This window comes from Argiope bruennichi, chromosome 8, assembly GCF_947563725.1.
Source record: "Argiope bruennichi chromosome 8, qqArgBrue1.1, whole genome shotgun sequence".
NCBI lineage: Eukaryota > Metazoa > Arthropoda > Arachnida > Araneae > Araneidae > Argiope > Argiope bruennichi.
In genome coordinates this window covers 11741403-11764531 of record NC_079158.1, presented here as the reverse complement: position 1 = coordinate 11764531, position 23129 = coordinate 11741403, and the positions used below count along the sequence as shown (strand labels likewise).

The 23129-nt window shown below is 29.5% G+C and overlaps 2 protein-coding genes and 1 pseudogene across 2 annotated transcripts; 2 read left to right on the top strand and 1 right to left on the bottom strand.

Moving 5' to 3' along the window:
- Positions 1 to 2820: 2820 nt before the first annotated feature.
- LOC129981478 (uncharacterized) lies at positions 2821 to 7983 on the bottom strand. The gene is made up of 5 exons (XM_056092326.1): positions 7862 to 7983; positions 6553 to 6850; positions 6324 to 6420; positions 4410 to 6215; positions 2821 to 4193 (listed from the first exon to the last, which is right to left on the bottom strand). The coding sequence occupies exons 1-5, from the start codon at positions 7981 to 7983 to the stop codon at positions 2821 to 2823; spliced, it is 3696 nt and encodes a 1231-aa protein (XP_055948301.1).
- Positions 7984 to 13075: 5092 nt separating this feature from the next.
- On the top strand, positions 13076 to 14508 carry LOC129981477 (U5 small nuclear ribonucleoprotein 40 kDa protein-like). The gene is made up of 2 exons (XM_056092325.1): positions 13076 to 13250; positions 14362 to 14508. Exons 1-2 carry the CDS (start codon positions 13146 to 13148, stop codon positions 14506 to 14508), a joined length of 252 nt encoding a protein of 83 aa, XP_055948300.1. The 5' UTR covers positions 13076 to 13145.
- A 258-nt stretch (positions 14509 to 14766) lies between these two features.
- LOC129981474 (U5 small nuclear ribonucleoprotein 40 kDa protein-like) lies at positions 14767 to 21441 on the top strand (annotated as a pseudogene).
- The last annotated feature ends 1688 nt before the right edge of the window (positions 21442 to 23129 follow it).

The window sequence follows — 23129 nt, the reverse complement described above, 5'->3', positions numbered from 1 at the left end:
TTTAAATAGAATAGCAGATGAATAAAAATTTTACAAGATGCTGTATTCCGGTGGATATCAAATCAAAGAATGACATTAGGTCAATATACAGATATGCAATTGTAATTTCAATCTTACTGAAGAAATATATAGTTGTTCATATATTTATCTATACTTTAACATGAGTTATAAGACAGACTGCCGACTCCAGAAACTGAAAATCTATCAAACATGCTTTAAAAGATGAAAGCGTGTGCTTTGATGCAATGCATCAAAACTTCCAGTTATAATTTTAACTAAACAAAATGTTGATGTTTTCCTCTTATAATTCCCAAAATATATTATTGTACAAAAATGATACTAACACCATTTTCCAAACTTAATATCAAAATAATTTTATTGATCTCAATTTCATTATCATACAATTGTCTTTTTAATATAAATAAACTAAAAAATATTTTAGAATGTATTTCTACGATAATTTTTATTATTGTAATAAAATTCCTTTCATTCCCAAGACTATCAAAATTTAACTAATCAATAAAGATGAATTTATTCTTTTGTCATTAATTTAAACTTGTTTTTTCTGTCACTCAACATTACGCGTTTGTTTGTATGCAATATAGTGATTAAAAAAAAAGCAGTATGACAGCAGTATTATTTGATAACAATAATCTTTGGAAAAAAAAATGGAATATTATGTTTGCAGTAGTAGCTGAAAAATCTACAAACGAGGTAAACAATTCCTTATGACATCTTGAAACAACACAATTTCTCGTACCCTTCAAGATATTTTATTTGTTCAATAAAAATGCTTAGGTAAATGAACACAGCCATATTCGAAATTTTGTTAAAATACCATTTTATCATTCAGATTTAGTATTTAAAACTTCAAAAAATACATTTGGAAATTATGAAATTTTCTTCTGAAGCATTAACCAAGGTTTCTTTTATTCGCAAAATAATTATTTTTCTTCAAAAGTAAAATTTTCTTTTAGTGCGAGTTGATTAGTGATGGTATTCAGGTATCTAATTTTAAGGATAAATATCCACAATGGTTATTTATTTTTCAATTAATTGTATTCATATAAAAAAAAAACTGTATGATCTTATATGCTAATGTTATAAAGAGGCAGAAAAAGTATAAAGATAAAAGAGAGAAAGGGAGGGAAGCATATAATTTTTTTTTATTTCATAAAATTTTTAAAAAATTAATAAAAAAACAAAGAATAACACATCATACATTTAACATACTTAATTTAAATTCTTTTTAGTTACAATGAATAATAATGAGGTAGACGATTTTTTAAAAAGTAATTTTAACTAAATAAAAAAGAATGATTTTTTTTTTAATTATTTAAAATGATATTGGAAACAAAAGTGAAAGATACTGTTTACAGTTTATTTCCTTCCAATTTTCAGGCTGTGGTTTAAGCATTAATAAGAATCATGTTTTAGAGGTAGAATTTGAATTTTGAGAGGAGTTGTATAGATTATCAGCTTTGATACAATATCTTGAGAATATATTATTCATATATTCCAATTGTAAATGATTGTGCTTTCTCTTTGTTCATTAAGTTTTTTTTTCCTGTCAAGTTCTCTTTAGAAGTTCCCAATTATATGATACATATCCAAGTTCAACTGTTCTTTCATATGCTAAAAGATTTCTTTTTTCTTCTTTTGTGAATGCAATGGCCCAGGAAGTTCTTTCAGTTGCATTTAAAATGTACAAAACTACTTTGATTTTTAAAATACTGGTTTCATACAAACTCCTTCATCAAAACAATGATCAGAACATATTTTGTGATCCTTCTGATATTATTCATTCTCTGTCCATCCTTTTTTCTGTAATGAATAAAATCTGTCTTCAGTTGATTGCCATCTATTTTCTTTTATTGATCCAATTGATATATGTAAACCACTCATACAGTTTTAACCTACTTTCGTTAGTAGTTTAAAATTTTTACTGAAGGTGAATTGAATCAATACTAAATTATTTTTGGAAATTAGCCTTTCTTTACGTTTTTGTAATGGGGACAATGGAAGTTGATTTAAAGTCTCCAAGTGACTAAAGTCATATTCTCCAAGTTATTAAATTCCTATTGAACAAATGAATTTGCAGATAATTTGATTCAGAGATTATGATTATTTTTATTATTGATTCTAAATTGTAAATAATTTTTTTCAATTTAACATAAACAGTGTTAAAATTCATTATTCCATTGTAATTATTCATTACTTTAAAACAAAAAAGATTATTTTCCAATTTTTTTTTCCCCTAAAACATTTTTTTTTCTATATCCTCATAGAAATTCTTTTTTAATGATTTAGTCAAAACCTTAATTCTAAAAGATAAAGTAGGTATATAAACTATATAAGTTTTATAGATTTTAAGGATTTTCATCATCCTTTATAATATTTTTTACACAATATCTCAGAACTATTCATCACTTGGTATTTATCCACTCATTTGAATCAGTTAAAACAATATTAGTGTCACGGTTTGACATCGAATCAGATAATATTCTTATTCAGATACTTTCATTAAAGACTCTGCTTTCGATTTCTTGGGTGAAAGGGCATTTGTTTATGGCGTAAATATAAAACTCAAAGCCATTCTCAAAAGTAAACACAACCTCTTTTAATGAATTCCAAACTATATATACATCATTTTTAACACCGTTGCCATTCGAAACAAAACAAAAGTTGAAACATAGACAATATTAATAGATATAGAGAATCAACGCGACATCCTCCCACCTAAGTTAATATTTTACATTAAAACTTTAACTTACACATAGTTACAAGAAAGATATATAAAATTAACAAAATTAAAATTGTTCACAAGTCCAGTCTTTTAGGTATTTTGACCGTACGACCTGTTCTAGTCTTATGAAACTGTGGTTCAAAGCTTACATCACACACATTGTTAGAGCCAGACTCTTTACAAGTTTCCAACTTCTTAGTTGAAAAGTTCTCAACAATAAGATCATCATTAGAGACTTCTAATGGATACAGTCTCTGAGTTGGTCTTAGTAATTCTCCATTTGCCGTTTTAAGTCTCACAAGTCTTGTTACTCCATCTTGACCTGGAATAATCTCTATTATTTTTCCCAGTGGCCAATTCAGTCGCTTGGTGTTGTCACTTCCTATCAATACAACATCACCGATATTCACTTTCACTGATCTTGTCTTATCCGATTTTTGAATAAGTGCTCCTAGATATTCGGATCTAAATCTTTTTCGCAGATCCTTTTGTAAGTTTTCTCTGTATTTGACTCGTTTATTCAGACTTCTGTGTCCAATATCATCAAGATCAGGAACACCACTTGTTTGAATGTCTTGAAGAAATAGAGATGGACTTAAAGGCATCAAAGTAACATCATTTTCAGTAACATAGGTCAATGGACGGGAGTTGATCACTGCTTCACAGTCGCAGAGAATGGTGATCATTTCTTCAGAAGTTAAAGAAGCTCTTCCTAGTACTCGCCTCAGTAAACTCTTGAGAATACCTATTAATCTCTCCCACCAACCTCCCCACCATGAGGCAGTTGGTGGATTAAACTTCCATTGAATTGGTGATATAGATGTATCATCAACAATCTGCTTCCAGTTTAGATCTCGTAGCGCATTTGAAGCTCCTACAAAGTTAGTTCCGTTGTCACAGTAAATTATTTTACTTCTTCCTCTGCGGGATATAAATCTTCTAAGGGCAAGTAAAAAACTCTCAGTAGACATGGACTCAACCAATTCTAGATGCACTGCCCTGTATACGGCGCAGGTGAATAAGCAAATCCAGGATTTGGTGTTACCTTTTAAGATCACTGGACCAGCAAAATCAATGCCACAAATTTCAAATACAGCCGCTTCTCGGAGTCTGTCGTTTGGAGGGTTTGCTGTGCAAACTTGCACGCTTTTTGCAGAAAATCTTCTACATACGGTGCACTTATTAATCAGAGATCTCACCGTTTTTCGAGCATTAAGAAGCCAAAATCTCTCTCGAAGAATATTTATTAAAATTTGGGTACCAGCATGTGCATTTTTCTCGTGATAATATCGTATTAATCTCTTGACCACCTCATGATCGGACGGAAGAATAGCTGGAGTTTTAAACTCTTCTGAATCCTGTCGAAAGGTAAGTTTCGTTTTCAGTCTGAGGATTCCACTCTGATCCTTAAATACTCCTAAAGTTTTTAATTTATTATCTCTCTCGTCTACAAAGCAATCCTCTTGAACCATTTTGATTAATAATTTCTCGGCTTCAAAAATTTCATCAAAATCAAGGTCTCCATGTCTTTTCTTAATTTTTTCAGCTCGACAATTAAAGGTAAACCGTAGAATCCAGGCAATTAGATGAACTATTTTCTGGTATTTCGAAAAATATTTGTAATACCAGTCTTCCTTAGGAACAAAACTTGTAGAAATCAAACTTCTTGTCACAGATGAAACTATGGTCTTTTTCTTTTCCCGAACAATCTCGTTTTCATTTAAGCTTAGATTTCCTTTTGGCCAATCCTCTTTAGGCAAGTAAAGCCAACTTGGTCCTAACCACCAGTTAGATTTCAATAAAGTTTGAGCTGAACAACCTCTACTCGGGAGATCAGCAGGATTCATGGAACCAGGGATATGTGTCCAAGAACTTTTATTTGTTAAAGCTCTAATTTCCTTCACTCTATTCTGGACAAAGACATTCCAGGCTTCTTCTCTCATAATCCATGTCAAGACAGTCGAAGAATCAGTCCAGAAGTAAACTTCTTCACTCTGTATCTCTGACAAAATAGAAGTTGAAAGTCTTGCTGAGACAGTAGCTGCAAGTAACTCAAGTCTAGAGATAGTAATCCCTTCCTTTCCTGTTGGTGAAACTCTACTCCTGGCTTGTATAAGTTGTACTTTAACTGAATCACAAGTCTGTATTCGGATGAAAGCAGCGACAGCATAAGCATGCTTACTAGCATCACAGAAAATATGTACTGAAATATCTCCACTTGCAATCTCTGAACCAAAATATCTTGGAAAACGGATTTTCTCTAAACAGTCAATATCTTTTAGCCATTTTAAAAATATATTTTTTGTAATTTTATCAACTTCTTCATCCCATGTTATTTTCTGCTTCCACGTTTCTTGAAGCAATAATTTAGGAATTAGGATGACAGGACAACATATACCAAGAGGATCGAACAATCTATGAGCTGTAGATAAGATTAATCGCTTAGTTACCTTTTCAAAGCATAATTCTTTTACACTTGCAGTATTAATACGTAGAGTGTCAGATTTTTTATTCCATACCAGGCCGAGCACATTTGTATCGGCAGAAGTATCAGCATTGACATCACTGAACTCCCACCCTCTAAGCTTGAATTTTTTCTCGGCCATTACCTCAGTCGAAACGTTAATAAAACGATGTAGTTCTTTTTCATTTTTAACGCAACTAACACAATTGTCGACATAAAAACTATGCGCAAGTTTTTGAATGACATCTTTTGGATACGAAGATTCTCCAGTTCCTGTTTTTTCCAAAACAGTTTGTAAATGAAGCTGAATAGTAGAATTTAGAAGAAAAGGGCTACTCGATACACTAAAAACTACACGGCAATGTCTGTACTCTTTCAGCTGACCATCATTACCAATCCACAAAAACCTCAAGTAATCTCTGTCCGTGGGTGAAACACCTATTTGTAGAAAGGCTTTTCGGATGTCAGCAATAACACCGATCTTCTCTTTTCGAAATCGGGTTAAAATACTCGGAATCTGCTCTATTAGATTCGGCCCCTTCTCAAGACAATCATTAAGACTAGGAAATCCCTTTGCCTTGGCCGAAGCGTCAAAAACAGGCCGGATTTTTGTAGTGCTATTCTCCTTGATAACTGCTCGATGAGGCAGATAATGTACTGAAGCCTGATCATTTTTGGCAACTTCCTCAATTACTCCCTCCTCAAGCCATTCCCTAAAAACATTCCCATAAGCTTCATAATTAGACTCGGTTTTAAGACGTTTAACAGTCTTGTTCAGTCTTCCCTTTGCTAAATCAAAATAATCTGGGAGTGGTGGATGATCTTCCAACCAAGGCAAATCTACTTCAAAACGATCATCTACCAAATGAACTGTATTTAGAAAATGCATTCGAGCAGCTTCTTGCAACTCGATCTGGCTTTTCTTCACAGATGGGTCAGTTATGCCAAGTGTATCCAAGGACCATAAGTCTGTTATTGTCTCTGCTGTAGATAACATGGACTGAACTAATAAAGATGAACATTCACTTCTCGCAGTATCAGTTATTCATCCCATTACAGACCACCCAAGTTTTGTTTCAATCGCTACGAGTCCACAAGACATTTCACGATAACCTCCTGTCATGAGCTTCCCAGCTACATCAGCTCCGATAAGGATTTCAATAGGATCTTCACAATTATCCACAATATTTACATTATAAGCAGCTAACTCCTTCACGCAAAACTCATTCACAGTAGGTGGCACAGTTTTACAAATAATTTGTTGACTAAGAACTTTAAAATTACAATTATAATTCTCATGTACACTCGATAAATACAAAGTATATGCATCATGTTTACATACCCCAGTATGCTTGCCACCAAATAGGGAGTGCTGCAAATATTCACAGCTGGTAGGCTCATAGCTCATTTCTTCAGCTGTAGCTCGTAGTAAATATGACCGCTGTGAACCAGTATCGATAATAGCTCTTGCTGCACGTTTTTTCCCGTTGCCTCTAATTACAACTTTGAATGTCTGCAGGACTATGTTTGGATTGGTAGACAAGTTGGAAAGAGCTTGATCCATTTCAGAACTACTATCAGTTCTCTTATCAACTTCAAGCGATTCTTTGTCTTTAGACTCAGATATCGGATTCATTTTTCTACACAGAAGAATGTGGTGTTTTTTGCCACAACACAAACAACTAGCTCTGACAGAATGTCCAGTTTTTAAGCATAAAAAACAATTATGAGATTGTTGAACAATTGCCTCTCTTTGCTTCAAGGGCATTTTTCTTACTTTAAAACAATCTCCAGAATAGTGTGCATTAGAACAAAATATGCACTGTTTTGACACTTGCGACGAAGTCAAAAGATCAGTTGCACTAGGTGCCTCATAAAACTTTACATTCCTAGTTTTATTTTCACTCATTTTATTATCACCAGAAAATTTATTATATTTCACTTCCGCTTTCGGTTTAGAAGCGTTGAAACTTCTAGAAGCAAGAAGAATGCGTTCTTCTGATTCAACCTCATCTTGTAAAAATTCTAAAATAAATTCTAAATCACTTTTTTCTATCTTAGTTGAATTTTGATCGGAATCATTCGTGTTCGTTTCACGAACTCTACGATGAGCCGATCTATAACGCTCCCAAGCAATCAAAGTTTCTTCGGGTAGCGATGACTCAACTAGAGGAAATAACATAGCAGCATATTTCTCCCTAGTAACTCCTAATAGTTCAAGTGAACGTAGTTTACTCTCGAGTTGATCAAACAACTTTCTTAATGAATTTTTTGAACAGTTCTGTTTTTGAAGAACTAATGCTAGTAAATCTCTAACGTATACTTGAATTAATAATTCTTCTCTGCCAAAACGCAATTTTAATTGTTTTAAAGCTTTTTCATAGCTATTACCACCTGGAGGAAAACTCTTAATTAATTCTTCGGCAGGACTACCTCGTTCCATTGCTTGAGATAGATATGAAAATTTATCGTGAGAATCGATATTAATGTCCTCATCAATTTTTTGAAACTGTCCCCAAAAATATAACCAATTGCGTACATTACCGTCAAAAGTAGGTAATTTTATTTTTGGATAATTTAATAAGGTATTCGTACCAATATTAAAACTTTCATTTTTAGAGGATAACTGTTCAATCACAAATGATTCTAACTTTTGTTTTAAAGATCTCCAGCGATCAATGTAAGTTTCCGACTCATCAACTTCTCTCTCGATTTCAGTATCGGAAGTCTCCTCGGAATACAACAACTGTTTAAATTTTTCTTCACATGCCATCATTAATAAAGCTTTCTCCTCAATTAGCTTTAATTTATTGATTTTATCGGCACAACTCAGTGAATTTTCTGCCTTGTCAAAGGAATTGCATGCTATAGTAAACAGCCTTCTCAGTTGCTTCCTATCTTTCAAAACAGTTTCCATAATGAAATAAATGCTGAAATGTTTCGTACTTACTCTTAAAAAGCAACCGAGTCCTGTCGCGGACGCCAGATGTCACGGTTTGACATCGAATCAGATAATATTCTTATTCAGATACTTTCATTAAAGACTCTCCTTTCGATTTCTTGGGTGAAAGGGCATTTGTTTATGGCGTAAATATAAAACTCAAAGCCATTCTCAAAAGTAAACACAACCTCTTTTAATGAATTCCAAACTATATATACATCATTTTTAACACCGTTGCCATTCGGAACAAAACAAAAGTTGAAACATAGACAATATTAATAGATATAGAGAATCAACGCGACAATGGAATCAATTCATGTGACGTAAAAGTCACATGTCATGTACCTCTTGCGCATGGCATTTAAGTTTCATCCGCGCCGCTCTCGTCGATCAGTCTGCCATTAACTTTCTCCGCCAAGTATGAAGCGGATTTTTTGTTTACATTTGAAGTTATAATTTTTGAGTCATTTTCTTTCCTCTTATTATGTGTTAACAGAGGAAATACTGGTGTGCTGATGGATGCATGCTTTAATGCGAAATACAAGAGTGACTGTCATGATAAAATGTTTTTTTATTTTCCTTTCAACAAACCTGACTTGGGTTGATAGCTTTGGTATAGATTTTTTCAAGCCTTCGAAGTCAATGATATGCTCCGATCATTTTGAAAAGTTCCTTCAGTTTGTGTCCATTTATTAAATATAGCTGCTCCAGTAATTTGTTAGAAAAACTCTTCGAAGAAAAAGAAATCGGTAAGCGATTTGCCACCAAAAACAATCAAACAAAGTCATGAGTGCATTTCTAATTTACTTCATTCACATTTGATGAAATTTCTGATAATTTTGAATATGCTTAGAAGGTTTTAAAATGTTTACACGAGTATTACATTGCATTTTTTTACAAAATCTTATCTAAATTTAATTAACGTAAGTAAACAAACTCCTATTGCAAAAATAACAACTGCTATAATGCTAAACTTAGGTGGAAGTGAATATTACTAGCTTTCTAATTACATTTGCAGATTTGTGATGGATTCAAAGTGAATTTATATCAAACATCTTTTCTATTGTTCAAAATGAAATGTCAATAGTTTATTGTATTTAAACTGAAATTCACTGTTATCATAATATCCTGTTATAACACTGTGCACCTCAGTGATTTCTGTTTTAATAAATAAAGGTCTTTTCATTGAAAATCAATTTCCATATCAGCATTTATTATATAATTTTTATTCCCAACTTCGTTGCTACATGCATGTTTCACTTTTTTTTTTCTATTTCTTTAACATATCAATTTTGAATTATAAAATTCTGTGAAAGCATAAAAGTGTTTCTTTCAACTCCTCTTTATATCCTATTTAACTTCTCTCTCTCTATATATGTATATATATCATGACCTTATTGTTGTTTATTAAATTTACTCTATTATATGTTTTTGTTTTATTTTATGATATTTATTCAATTTAATTTTTATCAATGTAACTTTAGCATTTAAAAAAATTTCATAAATGTTCTGCTTTAAAAGTATACTGTTCAACATTATGTTTTTATTAGTGATAAAAAAACTGTTCTTTAGTATCTAGGATGTTTCTGTTGAATAAAATTGATTTCATCATTTACATTGACATTCTTGTCATACTGTGTTTATATTATTTCTAAGTGTCTAGAAAAATAAATGTTGATAAATAGTTAATAGTTTTTTTTTTTTTAGTTTTTTGTATTAGTGAGTACATTGAAACATACATTGGATCATATTTTTTCAAATAATTATCACATATATTTTATATATATCTCTCTCTTTCTATATATATATATATATTTGTAATGTGTAAATAAAAATTATGAAAGCGTGATTTTGTTTGTTTTCCTTTAATGATTTCTACAAATTAAAATGAAATTATTTATTCATAAGTTGCATAGATTTAAAAAAAGGTATCCATACCATTTATATTTCATAATTTGAAATTGTAAACATAATTTATTCAATATATACTAATTTGAGTTTCATGTTCTTTCTTTTAAGCAAACTGAAAACATCAAATAACTAACTCTCAATATTTATAAAAGTAATTACATAAGAAAAAAAAATACAATAATTTCATTAGTAAGCTTTAAAATATTAACTTATCTAAGAGTAATAATTATTTTTAAAAACAACTAACTGGGGGAACTATATTCATAAAATTCAACATTCAATACTATTTAAATAATATGTAAAAAAGAACATATGTAATTTTTCAAAAACACTGCCATAGTCATTTGTCAAAATGTATCCTTCGGATGAAAAAATGGGGTTGGGGGGATATGGGAAAGGAAAGAATAAAACGGCACCAGACGAATTAAAAAGCCATGTTAGTTAATTTTCCATAAACAATAATTCTATTGAAAATATTAATTAAAATTTTAATATAAGAAATAAAAATATATAACTAAGAAAATTTGGAAGTTTTTAACAATTGATCGGCTAGCTTAATATTTACTAAACAATGTAAACAGTGTCAGCGTTATCGGCAGACATCACGACATGCGCAGAAAGGTTGAAAATTGAACAGAAGCGGTTTGTTTGGTACCTGACACGTGACCGTGAATTGACCCCATTAGTATAGCATTTTTTAAGGTGGAGTAAATGTTTATTTTGTTAATGGTTTGGTTAACTAATATACATTTGTATATTACAATAATGAATGCTTGTGAAGCAAATCATTTTTATTTCATGAATTATTATTGATAATCAAAATAAGAAATGAAATTTAAAAAAACTAAGAAAAAAAAATTTCTTGAGAATATGTAAGTGTTGAATAAAATATGACTTAAATATTATGCAAAAATTAACAAATGATATTTTACAATTTAATTGAAAATTCTATTGACTAATTTAGAATACACTAATATTTTTATATTAAATTAAAAAATAATTTTTATTTTTTGAAATTAAAAATTACATTCCAAATTTTCTTTAAAAGTTTTAACTTTTGTGCATTATTATAAAAGTAGAAAATTCAACATTTAGAACAAATTTATCCACGATATTAGAATTTTTAATACAAATTTTCTTTTAAAATATTATTACACCAATCGTGGAATTAGAAATAATTGATTCTATTACTTTTTCAAATTTAGTTTGGCTACTTTCAATCAAAATTCTGATTTTTAGCATTAAAAGAAGAATTAAATTGCTGTATGCATAAATAAATATATTAAGCATTTATGAAAAAAAATTAATAAATTAGAATAAAAAATATATGTATTGAAAAAGTACTTTTTAAAATCATGTAATATTAATCAGCTTATGCATATAATTTTTAATTCAATATAAATCTTATTTTAACAAAAAAAAAAAATTAGTTTCTATTAAATAGAAAATATTGAATATTTTGATGATTCATTTAAGGATTTTTGGTTATCATACTTTCTTAACAGAGAATAAGCCATATTTTATCAAAAACTTAGCTAAAATTATATATATATATCTTTACAATGCATATTTTTACAAGTATGAATTATTCAATTTGAAAACAAATTTTAAAGAGTTCATCGTGCACATTATCAACATTAAAAAAAAAAAAAAGAATGGACAAAACTGCAAGAAAGAGATTACAGATTTTTATTATTGCAATTTTTAGACCACAAAATATAAATGCTTTATTGCTACTATAAATACTAGCAAATAACAAAATCAAAGCATGCCTGCAGTTATAAAAAATGTTTTAAATGTTCTATAACACTAATTTATTACTTAATTAGGTAAAAATATATATATAATTTTTTAAAAGCATCATTTAAAAAAATTTTTAGCTAATTTTTAAAAAAACATTTAGCTTTGTACAACAAACAAACAAAATATGGGCATTAAAATTAATAGTATAAAAAAACTAAAATACTTTCCAATGAATACAGCAAAATTGCAAGAAATAAAATTAAAACTACATCGAATTTGTATTCCGAATAAAGCATCATTTTTAACTTCCATTAAGAATTTAAATGAAACTTGTAAGTTCATTCCATTACTTTGTGAAAACTTTAAATTTCATTTAACAAACCAATAGAATATAGAATTTAATTATGAGTTAACATATTAGTTTCTTGCCATTTAATTAATTATAAATAGAAGGCGCCTGTAGAAAATTCAGCTTTCCCAAGTACTCACTGTTCTCAGCAACAGTCAACATTAATTTCTAGTCAAAAGTTAGATTCCTAAAACTTAATTATGAGCAAAAATAAATAAATTATAACACGGTATTATTCTTTTATTAAAAAAGATCGTGCATAAATAAGGTCTGCCTTCATCATAGATCCAACCGACATTCGTCCACACTCCACCCTATACATTCCAAAAATGCGCTTCATTCTTGGCGGGTAAATAAATTTTCAAATGTTGGCGAAAAAAGCTTTTCCGTAAGCAACCATACATCGATTCCCCCATTTCCATCACTACCGGAATGAAATCCGTCCTCCAGTGCTGCTTCCCCTCACTTCTCCCCCCCTTTCAACTTCAAATGGGGGGTTCAAGCGTCCTCCGGTTAACGAGTCTCCTATAAGCGAGTTTTAAAAATACGGTAATTCTGTTCAGTTCAGTTGTGTTTTCAGATTTATTCTACTTTCGGCTACTTTATTTCCATTTTCTCGAATTCAAATTAAAAACAATTGTTTTAAGGTAAACATTGTAAATGTCAAATAAAACTGCATGGTGATTTCATATTATATTTATTCCTATTTATATTTCCGGAGAAGGTTGGTTTGAGAAATGAATAAATTGTTTTTATAAATTCTAATTAATTAAATTTGTTTAAATAAAAATGTCATTTTAGATTTTTACATTGCAAATGTATTTTTTTTAAATTTAAACTATTAAAATTTAATTCTTGTATTGTTAGCAATGCAAAGTAAGCTCAGAACAACTAAACATTCAGATGTAAACAAAACTTCTTCCAGCCGCGAAACAAGCGTTCATCTTCTTTTCATTGATTTTTCCTCTATATAACTTTTAATTGCTGAAAAATGCCTATTGCAGAGAAGCGTAGTGCTACGGATGGCATAGTTGTACCCTTTAAAAAACCCAGGACTGAGGTGATTCCTGGGGTTGACAGTCATGAAGACCCAATGGTAACTATAGCGTATTTTTCGGAAATAATCACATATGTGGATCGCTTACTTTTTAAATGTTAATGTTTGATTGAGCAATTAAGAACTATGCCGGTAAAATTTTTATACATTTAATCTTTCATTTGGGAGAAGGGAGAAGAAGTGTGGATAACTAGGTATCAAAGAATGTTGGTATTTTAAATTAAATCTTACAGTTATTATACAGTGTTAAAATCTGCTAAATAACGGTTTACTCGATAAAATGACAAACATCTGATTATTCAATTGTCGTCTATTCTGTTTGTAACTTGCAACACATTTGGCAGAATAAGTTACAAATGAATCAGACCGGTCATCTCATCATTCAGCATTTCATTCCATTGTATTGATCTCTTAATCAATATAATGAATGAAAAATCATGAATTCTTTCTCCCATTGAGTAGTTGTTGATAGAAATTTTAGGCAAGAATTAGAATAATTTCACTTTATATTCCTTGATTATGTACTTGTGTATTAATTTTATAAAAAATTAACTGAAAGAACAACACCACCAATGTCATGTACTAATAAGCTCTTTTGTAACTATTGTTCAACAATGGCATGCGATTAATATGTAGGTACCTCAAATTTTATTGAATAATTAAGAAAAGTTTAGTTTATTACTCTTTTTTGTAGCAATAAATTTGCTAGGTTTTTTAAAAATATATATATATTGTAATGCTATGCCAATTTCTTGGCTAAAATGTAATTAGTAGTTAAATCCAGTTTATTAAAAAATTAAGTAGTTACAGTTTTCTCTCTTTTGAAAAATAGACAATCTTAGAAGCATTATTTTGTTATAGTCAAATGATGTGAATTCAACATAAATCTCTAATAAGAGTGAATGTTTGCATGTTGTCACTTATTATTTTTTTTCAGGTTTCAATTCTGCATGTAGCACATTATTATAATGAATTTTCAATATGATTTTTACTTTGCAGAAATAAACAATTTAGAACATTATGAAGATATCTTTTTATTTTACAACAAAAATTGTGTGACTGAAAAACACAAAATAATTAACATTATCCATAGTTATAACAAGCAGCTAAAAAGATATTTGAATTAATTGTTTGTTCAATTCATTTTCAGGGCCCTCCTCGGACTTCAAGCTTTTTGGCTCCAATTATGCTTTTATCAGGCCATCAAGGGAAATATTCTGTGGAAATTTTCATCCTGAAGGAAACTTCCTGGCATCTTCTGGATTTGAAAGAGATATATACAAGTTCTTATTTTTAAAACAAGAATTTTTTGTTTTAAAATCTTTTATATATTTATATACAAATTGAAAACTTTTTCAACATATTATTATGCAGTTAAAAAATGAAATTCATGTGGTTTTTTTTTCCTCTAGTTTTGAGCTAAAAATTTCTGTTGTGTTCATGTTTTAATGTTATATAGGAAATATATAAATTTCGTAAAGTTGAATCTTTTTTAAATTTGAGCAAAACATGTTTATATATGATTAATTATTTTAAATGATATTGATCTTCATTTTTAGTCTTCTGGAATGTCTATGGGGAATGTGAGAATTTTGCTGTGTTATCTGGCCATACTGGTGCTGTGTTGGATTTAAAATTTTCCACCGATGGAGGGTAATATTTGTATTCCAAATCTTTTTTTTTTTTTTTTTGCTTTTGTTTAAATTCTTGTTGATTTAATTTTTTATTTCTGTAATCAAATGCTTTCTGTTTCTCCCAATTGAATTTCATTGTTTTGAATATATAATGGCATATTAGTGTTTCTGGATTTTTAAAGTACAAGAAACATTGAATCGAAAATGTTAGATGTCAAAAATTGAAAATTTAGTTGTTTAGAATCATAATTTTTTTCTCCAGATACTTGTTCTCTGCCTCTACTGATAAAACCCTGAGCATTTGGGATACTGAAGTTGGTGTTCGTATTAAGAAACTGAAAGGTCATTCTTCTTATATCAATAGTGTTTGTCCAGCAAGGCGAGGTCCTCAGTTAATCTGCAGTGCTAGTGATGACTGCACTGTAAAGGTATGCTCTATTTGTTTTTCTTTTTCTATATTTTATTTATTAACCTTTTAAATTTCAAAGTACAAAATGTCAATAAATTATGTTGATTTATGTGCAACAAACATAGTTTATAAAATGGTTAGATTTATTTAAGAATTGGAGAATTACATTCTGTCCCTTAAATCTGTGGTAAAAAAATTCTATGAAGTTATGGAAATATAGTTTTTATTTGGTGCTATTGAAAAATTTGGAAAATCAAGTTTCATTTAACTTATTTTAACCCTAGTATGCTAGAATTTATATTATTAATAAGGTCATGAAAAGTCTGCTGAGCATAGGAACTTTCTTTATAAAACTACTGAATGAAATAATTTTATTTTGAACAATTTCTATACAAAAAATGTAGAATTGTACTTGATACAGGATGATCAAGTAAATCATCAGTCTTGAAATGTTACAAACTTTATGCAAAGCACTATATGTTGGTAAAACTTGTCTAAACAGGTATTTAAATCTCTCTTCAGCCCTTGATTCTATACTTTGTTAAATCAGAACGATTGATTCTTTTATAAAAGTGCTAAATCAGTCAATGCATTGTTGTTGTGTTTTTGTACTTCACTATGCATACCTGTATTTTAAATTGATTTTGTAGCTTCTCTCTGTTTAATAACTAGTATCTCTTTAAATGCTTCCCAATTTTAATTATTTTTTATACTATGTGCATTAAATTTGCCATGTTATTAACCATTCATTTTCAGCTCACAATTGAAGATATAAGACTTGAGAGTATTTCCAAAGACACTCTCATCTGAAACTTTCCATTGAAATGAGTATTAATGTTACAAATTTAATAATTTCATGAAAAATACACAAAAATAATCTTTAGATTATTGCTAAGAAATATTAATGTAAATGCTTGAATAAGTAGTTCGATTTTGTATCTTGATACTGATATGTGGGAGTTTTTCCCTGTGTTGTTTGTTGATTTCAAAGGGATGCATAGGAAGGAAAAATTTAATAAGTAAATGAACAAATAAATATATATTTTTAATCATATATATATGTCTTCTAATTACAAATATCAATCAAAATTTAAGAGTATTTATATTTATAATCAATGCTTTTTAAAATTATTATTAATTTAATATATAATTTGAGAGAAGTCATTTGAACTTTATGATCTTTTTATGTCATATATATCAACTTTATTCAGTTTATTTATAATCAAAGCTTGCTTTGAATGTACTAAAATATACAGGCATTTGAAATTTTTTTCATTTTTCTAATTTTAGCAGTTCTATCCTGTATGTTTTAATTTGTATTTTGTGATTTACGTGGTAAGTTAAATTATTTCTGTGTAGGTTTGGGATTCTCGCAAACGAGGCGCTCTTCATTTCTTTTCAAGATACTTACCAAGTTACTGCTGTAACCTTCAATGACACAGCTGAACAGATAATTTCTAGTGGTATTGATAATATTATTAAAGTAAGTCTTGCAATTTACAAAGCTTCTGCATATTTATTTTTCAGATATATCATCTTTATTTAATATAGAATAAATGGTGTATTTTAAGCATTCACTAAATGTTGTTAAACTGGAGCTTCAGCTAATATTTTACTGAGCTTCATTTTCATTTGAATCATCTACTCACTTCATCATACTTTTTCTGCTTCACATTTAAATTTATATAAACTTTTTGAAATATTCAATACTAAAATGTTACTTTATATATATATATATATATAGTGATATTTTAAAATCTAATTTAAATGCAATTAATTTCCTTACTTTCAGTTTAATTTAACCCATATCAAAGTCATTCTAAAATATTCTCTTATTTCCTGATTCCATTCCACCTTTTCTGTTTAATTCAAGAGAAGCTTTGTAAAAATGCTTACATTTGCACTTTCACACGTTCTGCATGAAGGAATAGTAAAATGTACAGCAAGCACATTCTTTTAAAAGATCCCTGTGTTTCCCTTATAAGAACCAACATGTGCGAGAAATCCCTATCAGAAACTTAATAATATATAAGCACTGTGAAAAATATTTTCCCCATCAAAATTTCATGATATATAAGATAAGGGATAATTAATTTCTCTCTCTTTATGCTTATCTGCTCTTGTGCCACACGGTGAGCGAACATATCTTGTCTGCGCCATTTTGTAAGTAAATTATGCCTTTCCGGGATGGATTAAAATGAACATAAAATGCAAAGTGTCTTCAAAACTGCCTTTTGCTTCAAAAATGATGCTATTTATATAAACATGTTTTAGAATAGAAGAAACTTAAAAAATTGTAATAACTTTGATTTATTTCATCCCAGGAGTCATAATTTGTACAAAGCAGTTAGCAATAGCAATGTATCAGTCAATTATTGCAACACAAGAGCACAAATTTTTTCCCTTCACTGATTTTACAATGAAATTGTGATAGGGATTTCTTTGACATGTGTAGACTTAAAAAAGGGAAATTTAGGTATCTTTCAAAGTATATGTATTAAGGATTTTTATCCCTTCACTCGGAGCATTAGAACCTGCTGAATTCATCAGTTTGCTAGAGTTTGTGTTAAAAGGAATTAAATAAAAATTGGGAAGTGTATCAGGAAATTGGGGAATATTTTCATAGGAAGCTAATGTAGGCTAAATTAAGATAAAAATTAGGAAATTAATTCAACCTTAAATTAGGCTAAGATATATCGTTTATACATATATATAATATACACTAACTTTTGATCTATTTTGTATAAAATAATTTGTATACTTTTTGATAAAACAGTTTCATTCTTCAGTTATTTCCAAAATCGTCTTTATATTCAGGCAATTTGGCTTATTAATTTGCAAGTTGCAGTCTCTGTTCTGAATTAGTTAGACATATAAAGTATGCAAATTTGTATACTCTATGATTTTTTTGATTAAATGTTTAAAATTACTTTAATCATTTAATTATTTTTACAGTAGTAATCTAAAAGGGATAGTTTGATTATGTCTGAAAATGGACTCAATGGTAGCATTTAAATTGTGTGAATCAACTATACTGGAATACCCCATGTCTGATAAATTTATGTATAACCTTTTATATTATGTTGGAAAAGACTAAGGAGATTGGTTTGTTCAACAGAAAATAAAGAGTACTGCAGAATGAATTTAATGTAACAATATTGAATTTGAAAGTTAATCCTTTAAAAACACTTGCATTGAAACCTCTTGCACATTTGATTATCATCCTCATTAATATATGCAAATATTTATCATCACTTGATAATCTCTAAAATCTCTCCTTTTTTCCTTAAATATTTATAATTTTTAAAGTTTTACACTAAAATTTTTACTGTTTCTCTACAAAACTTCCTCTATGTTTCTGAACATTTCTCCCTATTTTCCCAAGCATTACTCCTATTTTTCTCTAAAATCTCTCCTATTTTTTCCTTAAATTTTCATAATTTTTCCAGTTTAACTCTAAAATTTCCACTATTTCTCTCCAAAACTTCCTCTCTGTTTTGGAATATTTCTCCCTACTTTCCAAAGCAGTTCTCCTATTTTTCTCTAAAATCTCTCCTTTTTTCCTTAAATTTTTATAATTTTTCATGTTATACACTCAAATTTTCACTATTTCTCTACAAAACTTCCTCTATGTTTCTGAACATTTCTCCCTATTTTCCCAAGCATTTCTCCTATTTTTCTCTAAAATTTCCCCTATTTCTTCCTTAAAATTTTTATATTTTTACACTGAAATTTTCACTATTTCTCTCCAAAACTTCCTGTATGTTTCTGAACATTTCTCCATATTTTTCCAAGCATTTCTCCTATTTTTCTTTAAAATCTCTCCTTTTTTCCTTAAATTTTTATAATTTTTCCTGTTTTACACTAAAATGTTCACTATTTCTCTACAAAACTTCCTCTCTGTTTCTGAATATTTCTTCTTATTTTCCCAAGTATTTCTCCTTTTTTTCTCTAAAATCTCTCCTATTTTTTCCTTAAATTTTCATAATTTTTCCAGTTTTACACTAAGATTTTCACTATTTCTCTCCAAAACTTCCTCTATGCTTCCGAACTTTTCTCCCTATTTTCCCAAGCATTTCTCCTATTTTTCTCTAAAATCTATTTTTTCCTTAAATTTTCATAATTTTTGCAGTTTAAATTTTCACTATTTCTCTCCAAAACTTCCTCTGTGTTTTGGAACATTTCTCCTTATTTTCCCAATTATTTCTTCTATTTTTCTCTAAAATTTCTCCTATTTTTTCCTTAAATGTTCATAATTTTTCCAGTTTTACACTAAAATTTTCATTATTTCTCTCCAAAACTTCCTCTCTGTTTTGGAACATTTCTCCCTATTTTCCCAAGCATTTCTCCTATTTTTCTCTAAAATATCTAATATTTTTTCCTTAAATTGTCATAATTTTTCTAGTTTTAATCTAAAATTTTCACTATTTCACTCTAAAACTTCCTGTATGTTTCTGAACATTTCTCCCTATTTTCCAAAGCAGTTCTCCTATTTTTCTCTAAAATCTCTCCTTTTTTCCTTAAATTTTCCTGTTTTACACTAAAATTTTCACTATTTCTCTACAAAACTTCCTCTACGTTTCTGAACATTTCTCCCTATTTTGCCAAGCGTTTCTCCTATTTTTCTCTAAAATATCTTCTATTTTTTCCTTGAATTTTCATAATTTTTCCAGTTTTACACAAAAATTTTCACTATTTCTCTCCAAAACTTCCTCTGTGTTTTGGAACATTTCTCCCTATTTTCCCAATTATTTCTTCTATTTTTCTCTAAAATCTCTCCTATTTTTTCCTTAAATTTTCATAATTTTTCCAGTTTTACACTAAAATTTTCACTATTTCTCTCCAAAACTTCCTCTCTGTTTTGGAACATTTCTCCATATTTTACCAAGCATTTTTCCTATTTTTCTCTAAAATATCTCCTATTTTTCCCTTAAATTGTCATATTTTTTCTAGTTTTAATCTAAAAGTTTCACTATTTCTCTCTAAAACTTCCTGTATGTTTCTGAACATTTCTCAATATTTTCCAAAGCAGTTCTCTTATTTTTCTCTAAAATCTCTTTTTTCCTTAAATTTTCAGAAATTTTCCTGTTTTACACTAAAGTTTTCACTATTTCTCTCTAAAACTTCCTGTATGTTTATGAACATTTCTCCCTATTTTTCCAACCATTTCTCGTATTTTTCTCTAAAATCTCTCCTATTTTTTCCTTAAATTTTCATAATTTTTCCAGTTTTACACTAAAATTTTCAATATTTCTCTCCTATACTTCCTCTATGTTTTGGAACATTTCTCCCTTTTTTCCAAAGCAGTTCTCCTATCTTTCTCTAAAATCTCTCCTTTTTTCCTTAAATTTTTTATAAATTTTCCTGTTTTACACTAAAGAGAGGCGAAGTGGCGGAAATTAGCAAAATACTAATAATATTTAACACTTCTAAGGGAAGAAATTTGTTTAAATAATTTTTGTAAAAATAAATAAATTGATGAACTAATTTTTTTTTAAAAGTTGTTCTTAAAGAAAAATTCGCTCTTTTTTCACAACACATTTCTAACAATTTTTCTAATAATAAGTAAATGGGCAATTATAACTTTCTTAAATACCATTTAATTATAAATAACTCAGCCAGGCACCTGAAATTTTTCCTTCAGTTGAGCCGAGAAATTATAATGATATTGGTAGTAGAATGTAATTACCCCCCCCCTCTCATTTAAAAATATTATATGCATGAGTACGCATATTTAAGAAAGTTTTTTTTTTTTTTTATACAACATAATTTACATATGGGTTTACAAATCAATTTTCTCCACTTTCTTTTTAAGTACGATCATTTTGCAAGATAAATGTATTTTTTATTCATATAAATATCAACATTTTATTAAAATTTATCAAAGTTTTCAAATAAGATTTTTTTTTTCCATATTATCAAAGTTAAGTTTTCTTATCACCAAAAGTTCTTAAAGTTTTTCTTGTTAAGATTTATCATTATCATTCAACTTTTTATGGTCTGCCATATTATTTTTTTTAAATCTCTTAAACTTGATTTTTTCTATTTTTTTAGCCATTAGCTATAATAATACATTAGCTCAATTATATTTAAATATATCATGCAATTTTTTTTCTTCTTTCCTAATCAGTTTCCACAATTATGGGTTTTTAATGCTATTGATTCACCGCCATATCAAAATTCTTAAAATTAAAGGGGTAAGGGGGGAAAAGGGGGAAAATAAGATATAATTCAAAGTAACGGCAGTAATAAGATTTGGTAGTCAAGTATCTGTCTTTTTTAATTCCTCATGCGTGGCCTGGAAGCGTTTTCAGGCTCTTTTTCGCAGTTGTAAATTCCCCAAAGGGAAATAGAAAATATATATTTGCTTGTAACCAATGAGTAAGATGAAATTTCTTTTCCGGACATTAGTGCAGTTTCAATTACATAATAGTTGCACTAAGACTGTTCATAGACCTGTATTGCATGACACACACTTGGTCGGATAAAAGGGGAATAACTGCTCCAGTAGCCTTTTCTGAATAGATTTTGCATCAAATAATTTAACAGCTCTTATTTTTTGTTTATTCTTTTTACTTCAAAAATCCATATATTTCCAAGCAATAACAATGGAAGCAATAACAGATGAGTTGCCTTCTATGATGTTAGACCCTCCATCTGATGCTGATATCGGTTTATTACCACTTAGAAGAACCAAATCCTCTACTTCTATATCTCCAACAACATCAAATATTATAAAAAATATTCCAACTGGTGATAAAAGTATTCCAATGAAAGAACTTTGCCAGAGACTCCGCAGCTTAATCAACAGTCGCCCATCAGATGGCATGCGCTCCCATTTGCCAGTATCAATTAAAATGGAAGCTAACCAAATCCTAGACCTTCTGCAGGATAGAATCTCAATAAACAATAAAAAGGAAAAAGGTATAGAAGTGGCAACCCAGGCAACAATTTTCCCAACGCATATAAAGGAAAAGGAGGAATATAGAAAAGGTAAGGAAAAATTACCTCGGGATAAGCAGTTATCAACAAATGCCATAAAGAAGCCTTCCTATGCAGAGGTGGCTAAATTAAAAAATAGAAAAAAGAAACCAACATTGCTTCTCTATCCAACAGAAGAAAATGACAAAACTATTGAATCAATTCTAAGAGAAGAATTGAAGGAGGACGGGCCCAATTTCAAAATCAGGATGGTGAGAAAACTTCAAAATAAAGGGCTGGCTATTGTATGTGACAAGGAGCAGGAATTTGACCAATTGAAGAAAACTATCGAATCTAATGATTCTCTTAAAAAGAATATAACTGTAAGATTTCCAGGAAAAAGATTACCAAGCCTAATAATATACGATCTGCCCAATGACACTACAAATAAAGATGTCCAAACGGCGATGAAAGCTTACACTAATATGCAGGAGGATCTGCGACTCCGATTCAAAATGAAAGGCCGCAGAGAAGGAACAAGCCATTGGATTCTGGAAACTCCCGGTGAGGTTCTCCATACGCTTAAACAACTTAAAAAGATTCCTATAAACTGGTCCATGTACCAGATGAAAGAATTCTTTCATGTCAAGAGGTGCTCGACTTGTCAAGCCTATGGCCACACAGCCTTTTCAAAAGAATGCAAGTTCACTACGCCTTTTTGTGGTTGTTGTGGTTATAGACACCACAGCAGAAGCTGCAGAAGTGAAGATTCCAACTGCATTAACTGCTACGAGAGCAACAGATTGAGAGGTACTAACTTCAACGTGCGGCACAAAGCCTTCGACAATCAATGCCCCTGCTACCAAAAAGAGGTAGCAGCTTATAAAAAATCAAGGGACTATTATTAGTATGGACAGTATTAATTTTGAAAATTCTTCCCTTCCCTTTAACATC

Excerpts from the sequence above, each read along its gene's own strand:
- LOC129981478 (XM_056092326.1), bottom strand. The coding sequence starts at position 7,983 with ATGGCATGTGAAGAAAAATTTAAACAGTTGTTGTATTCCGAGGAGACT. Across the intron at positions 6,421-6,552 it reads TTGGTGGCAAGCATACTGGG|GAGTTAGCTGCTTATAATGT; the intron begins GTATGTAAACAT and ends TTTTGCGTGAAG. Across the intron at positions 4,194-4,409 it reads AGTTTCATCTGTGACAAGAA|ACGAGAGAGATAATAAATTA; the intron begins GTTTGATTTCTA and ends ATTGCTTTGTAG.
- LOC129981477 (XM_056092325.1), top strand. The coding sequence starts at position 13,146 with ATGCCTATTGCAGAGAAGCGTAGTGCTACGGATGGCATAGTTGTACCC. Across the intron at positions 13,251-14,361 it reads ACAGTCATGAAGACCCAATG|GGCCCTCCTCGGACTTCAAG; the intron begins GTAACTATAGCG and ends ATTCATTTTCAG.